This window comes from Oncorhynchus masou, chromosome 9 (assembly GCF_036934945.1).
Source record: "Oncorhynchus masou masou isolate Uvic2021 chromosome 9, UVic_Omas_1.1, whole genome shotgun sequence".
NCBI lineage: Eukaryota > Metazoa > Chordata > Actinopteri > Salmoniformes > Salmonidae > Oncorhynchus > Oncorhynchus masou.
Window position 1 is genome coordinate 64,754,722 of NC_088220.1, and position 9,594 is coordinate 64,764,315.

The window sequence follows — 9,594 nt, forward strand, 5'->3', positions numbered from 1 at the left end:
TATCTTGTTGCTGCTCTTTAGACAAAAGATGTTGATTTAGTAGGACACTTACCGGGCAGAAGCCTATTCATGTCTCAGCCTACGTGTGTTGTGGTATTTCAATCACAATAGCAGCTGACAATCTTCTGATCGAGGGTCTTCCTCTTGGTATTATCCAAGTTCAAGATGCTGCTGGCTGCTGTTTCATTAGAGTGGTCAAAGTCACCCGGCCTGGAGGAGAGGAGGTATTGTCTCGCTCACTTCCAGGTTCCCATGATGAACTGTTGATAACCTTGGTCACAGAGGTGGGCAGAATGGAACCAGACAAGGATATGGGCCATCTAAGGATCTATTAGTTTCAATACATTTTCATGCAATAATTTAACTTGGGAATACACCATTTTATTCATTGATATTCTGTGAGTGAGCGAGCCACTTCCTCCAGAACCACACTTGGGAACCAGACATTGAGAAGCTGAGCTGCAGCAGCTAAAAAGCTCCAGGCACCAAAAGGTCTGCTGTCACCTAAATCACACACCTCCAAACTTACACTGAGTGGACAAAACATGATGAACACCTTCCTAATATTGAGTTGCTCCCCATTTTACCCTGACCAGCCTCAATTTGTCGGGGCATGGACTCTACAAGGTATCAAAAGCGTTCCACAGGGTTGTCAAGTTGGCTAGATGTCCTTTGGGTGGTGAACCATTCTTCATACATACAGGAAGCTGTTGAATGTGAAAAACACAACAGCGTTGCAGTCCTCGACATACTCAAACCGGTGCGCCTGGAACCTTCTACCATACCCCGTTCAAATATAGTTTTCTTGCCCCTTCACACTCTGAATGGCACACATACACAATCCTTGCATCAAGGCTTAGAAATCCTTGTTCAACCCATCTCCTCCCCTTCATCTACATTGATTTGAAGTGGATTAAACAAGTGACATCAATAAGGGATCATAGCTTTCACCTGGATTCACCTGGTCAGTCTGTCATGGAAAGAGCAGGTGTTCCTAACGTTTTGTAGAATCAGTGTATTTACAAATGTCAGGGCTGCATATGTTTGTGTTTTTAGAGCAGGGTTGAATCAACTTGGATGTTGAACTTGATGTAGACCCAACGTGAGTTAGTAATAATAAAGGGAAAGTGTTTTTTCCCGAAAGTTGTTAGGAGATATGAGGGCCCCAGCCCTCAAATGCTCAGAGCGCCTCGTTTCAATTTGCACTCAGAGTGACCAATAACATCCCAATCAAGTTATTATTGCTCCATTATTGTCTGGCGGGTGGCCTGCTGCAGTCAAGACAGTACAGAGCAGAGAGGCAGGGACCGTGGGATAGAATGGTTCACCTGCAGCCGTCTTAGCGATTAGCGCCCTGCCACCCTACACCAGATGAGCATATCATCACTCTGCTCCCATTCCAACCTTCCAAGCATCTCTCTCTCCCACTTTCTCTTTCTCAGGGCAGTCTGCGCCTCTCACTCTCTCTCAGGCTCATCTCTTTCTCCTACCCTCCCTGCAGACATGGCCACGGTCCTTACCAGATGCACTCCCCCCTCAGAGCCAACCCTTCACCAGAGATTGAGCGGTAGGCTCAACATTGAATCACACCCATCTCACACCCATCTTTGGGACAGTTTTAGTGGATAGGTGTGCAAGGCATGCCATTTGAATTCCCTGAGCTGTTGTGTTGTTTGGTCGCTATTCCAATCCACCCTCATTCTGTGATGAGCAATTATCTTGCCATATTAAATCCAAATTAGAAATACTCATGGATGAGTTATGATAATACAGGGATAGTATGGAATTCCCATCTCAGATAAATGGCTATGGTAAGAGTAAATTGGTGGCATTGAAATGTCTCTGAAAGTCATACTGCAGATGTGTGAAAATGTATGTATCATAATGTATAGGTTTGATACGTTTATCACTCAAGCTGGCGTTGGTTGGGGTAGCTCCAGAGGTGTGCAGCTGCCAGTCCTGTCCCTCAGGACTGCCCCAGCACCTACAGTTTGTTGGTTCCTGTGGACCATCATGCAGGGAAAGTATATTGGTAAACCCAATATGTGTGAGTGAGCAGGCCAGCCTGCTGGGCTTCTGTGGTGCACATGGCTGTCCGCTGAGTGGTCTCTGCTCCCTGGTCTCTCCTCATTAGCCTCACACAGCACAGCCCTTCCCTTCTCACCCCCTCTCCCTTTTCTTCTCTCCTTTTACCTTCCACTCACAGAGCACACATTGGGGAAGAGCAACCTTTGTTTTCTGTATCCTACACACACAACACACCCGCTCCGCCCCTCCTTTTCTCTCCTCTTGACCGACTAAATCTCTTTTCCGGCTTGATACTCGCTGAAAACCATATGGTGTGTGACATCATGAGGGCAGGAAGCAGAGAGAGGGAAGGGGAGAGCAGAGCAGAGCAGGGGAGAGATTGGCTTGCCAGGTCTCTGCTCAGTGATGTCAGCAGACAGGCATTCTGGGAGGCCCATTGGGGGGTGAGGGGGAGCAGGTTGGAAGTGGTTTGGTTTTTTTCACATTTCACTCCCACCTGGATAATCAGGGAAGAGAGGGCGGAGGGGCATGGACTGGAGGAGGAGGGGAGAAGGGAAGGCGGGGGGTCTCATGGACTGGAGGAGGAGGGGAGAAGGGAAGGCGGGGGGTCTCATGGACTGGAGGAGGAGGGGAGAAGGGAAGGCGGGGGGTCTCATGGACTGGAGGAGGAGGGGAGAAGAAAGGGCAGGGGTCTCATGGACTGGAGGAGAAGGGGAGAAGAGAGGGCAGGAGGTCTCATGGACTGGAGGAGGAGGGGAGAAGGGAAGCGGGGGGTCTCATGGACTGGAGGAGGAGGGGAGAAGGGAAGGCGGGGGGTCTCATGGACTGGAGGAGGAGGAGAGAAGGGAAGGCGGGGGTCTCATGGACTGGAGGAGGAAGGGAGAAGGGAAGGCGGGGGGTCTCATGGACTGGAGGAGGAGGGGAGAAGGGAAGCGGGGGTCTCATGGACTGGAGGAGGGGAGAAGGGAAGGCGGGGGGTCTCATGGCCTGGAGGAGGAGGGGAGAAGGGAAGGTGGGCGGTCTCATGGACTGGAGGGGCATGGACTGGAGGAGGAGGGGAGAAGGGAAGGCGGGGGTCTCATGGACTGGAGAAGAGAGGGCGGGGGGTCTCATGGACTGGAGGAGGAGGGGAGAAGAGAGGGCGGGGGGTCTCATGGACTGGAGGAGGAGGGGAGAAGGGAAGGCGGGGGGTCTCATGGACTGGAGGAGGAGGAGAGGGCGGGGGGTCTCATGGACTGGAGGAGGAGGGGAGAAGGGAAGGCAGGGAGTCTCATGGACTGGAGGAGGAGAGGAGAAGGGAAGGCGGGGGGTCTCATGGACTGGAGGAGAAGGGGAGAAGAGAGGGCGGGGGTCTCATGGACTGGAGGAGGAGGGGAGAAGGGAAGGCGAGGGGTCTCATGGACTGGAGGAGGAGGGGAGAAGAAAGGGCGGGGGTCTCATGGACTGGAGGAGAAGGGGAGAAGAGAGGGCGGGGGGTCTCATGGACTGGAGGAGGAGGGGAGAAGAGAGGGCGGGGGGTCTCATGGACTGGAGGAGGAGGGGAGAAGGGAAGGCTGGGGGTCTCATGGACTGGAGGAGGAGGGGAGAAGAGAAGGTGGGGGGTCTCATGGACTGGAGGTGGAGGGGAGAAGGGAAGGCGGGGGGTCTCATGGACTGGAGGAGGAGGGGAGAAGAGAAGGCGGGGGGTCTCATGGACTGGAGGAGGAGGGGAGAAGAGAAGGCGGGGGGTCTCATGGACTGGAGGAGGAGGGGAGAAGAGAAGGTGGGGGTCTCATGGACTGGAGGTGGAGGGTCTCATGGACTGGAGGAGGAGGGGAGAAGGGAAGGCGGGGGGTCTCATGGACTGGAGGAGGAGGGGAGAAGGGAAGGCAGGGAGTCTCATGGACTGGAGGAGGAGGGGAGAAGGGAAGGCGGGGGGTCTCATGGACTGGAGGAGAAGGGGAGAAGAGAGGGCGGGGGGTCTCATGGACTGGAGGAGGAGGGGAGAAGGGAAGGCGAGGGGTCTCATGGACTGGAGGAGGAGGGGAGAAGAAAGGGCGGGGGGTCTAATGGACTGGAGGAGAAGGGGAGAAGAGAGGGCGGGGGTCTCATGGACTGGAGGAGGAGGGGAGAAGAGAGGGCGGGGGGTCTCATGGACTGGAGGAGGAGGAGAGAAGAGAGGGCGGGGGGTCTCATGGACTGGAGGAGGAGGGGAGAAGAGAGGGCAGGGGGTCTCATGGACTGGAGGAGGAGGAGAGAAGAGAGGGCGGGGGTCTCATGGACTGGAGGAGGATGGGAGAAGGGAAGGCTGGGGGTCTCATGGACTGGAGGAGGAGGGGAGAAGAGAAGGTGGGGGGTCTCATGGACTGGAGGTGGAGGGGAGAAGGGAAGGCGGGGGGTCTCATGGACTGGAGGAGGAGGGGAGAAGAGAAGGCGGGGGGGTTTCATGGACTGGAGGAGGAGGGGAGAAGAGAAGGCGGGGGGTCTCATGGACTGGAGGAGGAGGGGAGAAGAGAAGGTGGGGGGTCTCATGGACTGGAGGTGGTGGGTCTCATGGACTGGAGGAGGAGGGGAGAAGGGAAGGCGGGGGGTCTCATGGACTTTGTATGAACTGCATTCCTTCAGGGAACTGTCCCTGTATAATGATGTATGTACTTACCTGTTATACACACTTGCGTCTTGTCCCTGATTTGCACTCTCCTGCACACACATGAACATTCTCAAAGTGTAAGCAAAAGGTATTTCAAATTTTATGTTGGTGTTGGGCAGAAGAGTCATTCTGGGGATAAGACAGTCCCGTCACTTTTCCACCTGAAGAATTTCAGTCATTTCTACCTCTCTGTGTACCTAAAACCTCCCTAGATCATTTCTCATCCTCTATGTCTCTCACTGGCAGTCACTCACTGGCAGTCACTATCTGTGCACCAGGCTGTTTGTCTGTCAGCCTCCCTCCCTTTCGCTCGCTGGGTGAACTCTTCTGCTTTGTTAGGAGGTCCTGGTCTCCATACCATCACCCCCATTCCATCCAGCTCTCTATCAGCACACACACACACACACACACACACACACACACACACACACACACACACACACACACACACACACACACACACACACACACACTCAGCCACATGTGAGCATGTACACACACACGCTGAACTACCCCTCACTCCCTGATTAATGGCAGAGCTGGGCAGTGTGCCAGGCCAGTTCCTTACAAAGTGAAGGGAAAGAGGAGAGAGAGAGATGTGGTTTTGGAGCCTGTCTCTGCGCCCCCTTGCTGCCCCCTCTCTCCATCTCCTTGCTGCCCCCTCTCTCCATCTCCTTGCTGGCTCCTCCAGGGACACACGCCTTGGCCAGGAACCAGGGCGTCAGGACCAAGCTAAGGGGGAGAGAAAGGGGAACAAGCGCGAGGGATATCATAGAGGAAAGAACTTGAGGTGATAGAGAAGTTTGGGTGAGTATATTCAATCAGGGGAATTGGGAGAGTGGTAGTGTGAGATAGGTGTGTCTGGTGTGCAGTGATGGATTTAGGTATAGGTGAGATGGGCAGCCACCCAGGGCGGCACGGGGCGCCTGCACCAAAATAATTGGAATGGGGACATTTGCGCGATAGGTTTTCTAGCGCTCATTTGCAAGTCACGTCAATGATATCATGTCACCGTGTGGGACTGTGGGTCAATTAACCTTGTCAGAGTGGGCGCCATGATTCTAGTTTCTGAGCTAGGTAGGCTACTGCCTGGGAAGGTCTCCCACTTAGAAGTACGATATGGGGAGGGGGGTCGGTTGACCTCCCCACTGGAAGCCCGAGGTAGGTGGAGGTAATGCAATTATTAAATTCAGTTACACTACGAAATGCTACCAAATAAATCACAATTCATTCATAATACTGTGAATATATAGTTTCATAGACATATTGTTGCATTGTTTTCTGGTTTGTGTGAAATGGTTAAGAATAATATAAAACCAGTCTGCACACCACCAAGGTGAATTGGTTTGGTCTTGACTCTTGGTCAACAGTGTTGGGGGACGGGTAATGTAGTCTTGACTCTTGGTCAACAGTGTTGGGGGACGGGTAATGTAGTCTTGACTCTTGGTCAACAGTGTTGGGGGACGGGTAATGTAGTCTTGACTCTTGGTCAACAGTGTTGGGGGACGGGTAATGTAGTCTTGACTCTTGGTCAACAGTGTTGGGGGACAGGTAATGTATTGATGCTCAAGTGCCAAATCAACACAAATTTGTTTCTATTTGTCTTTGTTACTTTTTGATATTTTTGTATATATTTTTACATAGTCTTAAATGTTATGATTATTTGTGTTGTTCCAAATGTCTGAATAAAAATTAGTGCAGAAGCTGAACACTCCCATACACGCAGTCTGCCATCTGCCCGGTACAGTTGAAACCAGTATTCATAGAGCACACTTCTCCCCTTCAAACTACAGTCTGGTCAAGACCCTGGTGATGACGACAGGCACGCAGATGAGCTTCCCTGAGATGGTTTCTGACAGTTTGTGCAGAGATTCTTTGGTTGTGCAAACCCACAGTTTAATCAGCTGTCCGTGTGGCTGGTCTCAGACGATCCCGCAGGTGAAGAAGCCAGATGTGGAGGTCATGTTTATTTGCTGGCGTGGTTACACGTGGTCTGCGGTTGTGAGGTCGGTTGGACATACTGCCAAATTCTCTAAAAGGATGGCTTATGGTAGAGAAATGAATATAATTTTATCTGGCAACAGCTCTCGTGGACATTCCGGCAGTCAGCATGCCAATTGCATGCTTCCTCAACTTGGGACATCTGTGACAATGTGTTGTACGACACAAATGCAGTGGCCTTTACTGTCCCCAGGCCAAGGTGCATCTGTGTAATGATCATGTGGTTTAATCAGCTTCTTGATAATTCATTCACCTGACAGGTGTGGCATATCTTGGCAAAGGAGAAATGCTCACTAACAGGGACGTAAACAAAGTTGTGAACAACATTTGAGAGAAATAAGCTTTGTGCGTCAGGAACATTTCTGGGATATTTTCTTATTTCAGCTCAAACATGGGACCAACACTTTGCAAGTTGCGTTTTAATATTTTTGTTCAGTGTAATTGTCTTATCAGGTGAATGATAATGGCAAGTAGAAGTAATCAATATTTTTAAAAATCAATCGATTTGGTAGACAGTTAAATTATTTTGACCTCCCCAGAGTTTACTCTAACAGTTTATTTACTGGAAAGGTATCTTGGTAGCGTAGAGAACATTTTGCTGTTGCAAAACAAATTTTTGCCAATTCTACAGTTTGGCATGGAGCTGAGAGAGAATTCAGCAGTTCTAAAGCTAATTTCCTGCAAATTCTCTGCATTTTGCCATGGCTAAGGCTGTTCATCTGCTCAAACATAACACAATCAATGGGCATGTGCACTGAATGCCTTTTTTTTTTTAATCTCCCTGACTGTCAAGCTTTTATTTTGATTTTTAGTTCTCAAAGATGGTATTAGTAAAAAAAATACATTTTATGGTTTGGGTCCTTTAAGTTGACACATAAATTACCACTTCAACAGCCCAAGAATTGTCTACACAGAAAAGCCCCTGTAATTAGTTCCAATGGCTGTAATTTCCTCCATACTAAAGGGATAGTTCGAGATTTTGTCAATGAAGCCCTTTATCTACTACCCCACAGTCGGATGAACAAGAACAGCTAGCATGCTAACTTTTCCTGGAGACTTTGACATTGTGTTACCGCTAGTTAGCGTTGGCTCATGAAACTACCTCTTAACTTCCTTCATATTGGACACAGAGACCTAATGGTATCCACAATGGTATGTATTCTGTTGCAGCTAGCGATATTCATTAAATAATAATAGTTAAAAAATCCACCCCCAAAATATTTTTCACTAAAACAAACAATGGCAGACTCCTTGTAGTACCTCAGGCCAGTTTAAAAACCCCTGGTCTAAATGTTTTTTTTCTCAACCTAAGAATACATAGTGTTTGAGTGTGATTTGCTCACCATCACAGCCTTGGAGTCCCAGGCTGGTGTGTGAGACCCAGGCAGTCTTCCTTCTCTGTGTTTTATGGGCTGTGTGGTGCAGTGACCTCCCTCTCACCCCGGTGCCACCCAGCCGGTGCGGGATTCAGGCGCGCTCGGCCCTTGCCAAAACCCCACATCTGCTATCCATAAACGCCAGCCACTCTTTCCTTCTCCCTCGCCCACACTGCCTAACTCAACGTCTCTCTCACACTCCAGCATTTCTTCCTCTACAGCTCTTATTCTCATTTCCCAACTCCATAGATCTCATTTGCATTCTCTCCATCTCTGGTTTTATTCAGTTTGAACACTTCGTTGGTCCCTAAACAACTGCATTTGGGGAAGCAGGTAGCCTAGTGGTTAGAGCGTTGGGCCAGTAACTGAAAGGTTGCTGGATTGAATCCGAGCTGACAAGGTAAAAATCTGTCATTCTGCCCCTGAACAAGGCAGTTAACCCACTGTTCCCCGGTAGGCTTAAATTGGAAATAAGAATTTGTTCTTAACTGACTAGCCTAGTTAAAGATAAATCGGTTTAAAATTGAGTGTTGGAGGGAAATTGTGTATGCGGTCTATAGACAGTCCCACATGTTACTGTAAAAACATTCTCCATGGCATGTGAGGATATTGCCCGGCAGAGTTCCATTTTTCAGCAAAATCCTTCGCAAGGAGATTCCTGCTAAAATATTTTTTGAAGATGAGTCCCCCCACAATCATGAACAGCTAGCTAGAACAGGCACACCACACCAGTCTTCAGCTTTAAACAAGATGTGTTCAACACATCACCATTCAGTGCCCTTGCCTTCATCCATACGAGTAAAAAAAAAGAAAATGAAGCAGATAAATGGTGTTTCAGCAAAACTGTCCAGTGCTCCCGGCGTGCACCCCAATGCAATAGGCATTACTCTTGTGCGATTGTTTTAGCTTTATTTTTCAACTTTTTCCACACTGTAATCAAATTCGCAGTATGAAAAATGTTGAACTTTTGGTCCCCTCCATTTCTTGGATCATGTTCCACCTCTCCAACCCCAAGTCTTCACCTTCTAGTTTCCCAGACATATTGGCATGCCTCTTTGGTGCAATCCCAACAGAGACCCCAGATGAATAATGGAGCTACGAGCATGCAAGAGCACAGTTTTATGATAAATATTACAATTCATAAATCAGTTTCTCCGTGGAGCACAAAGCATGGGATAGGGAGGAATGTAAAACTGTTGCGCGTCGTAGATCCAGAGCGAGAACATGGGTTCTCGAGTTCTCTGCTTGAGACTGACTGGTGGGGAAGAAGGGTCTTCAGCTCAGGGAGAGACCACCAGGGAGTGGAAGGGGGGCACACTATGTAGAGGTCTGAGACTATAGCTAGTGTGGAGGATAAGCTGTATATTAAAAAGGAATTTAAGAGGCACAAATTGTGGACATTTGTCTTTGAAGTCGTCATGCACACTATCTAAAATAATAAATACAATATCAGAATAAAATGCAAAGACCTAAAGAAATGGTAGTGGAAAGAGCTGGAGAAGACTTCATAGAACAGAGTGAGCAATGGACCGAAATGGGAAAGGCAAGCTTGTTCATCCA

The 9,594-nt window shown here is 49.3% G+C and overlaps 1 protein-coding gene across 1 annotated transcript; it reads left to right on the top strand.

Annotated features, from left to right (window-relative positions):
* Window positions 1-2,556: 2,556 nt before the first annotated feature.
* Window positions 2,557-4,077, top strand: LOC135545064 (uncharacterized). The gene has a single exon (XM_064972713.1). It carries the CDS (start codon window positions 2,557-2,559, stop codon window positions 4,075-4,077), a length of 1,521 nt encoding a protein of 506 aa, XP_064828785.1.
* Window positions 4,078-9,594: the final 5,517 nt, after the last annotated feature.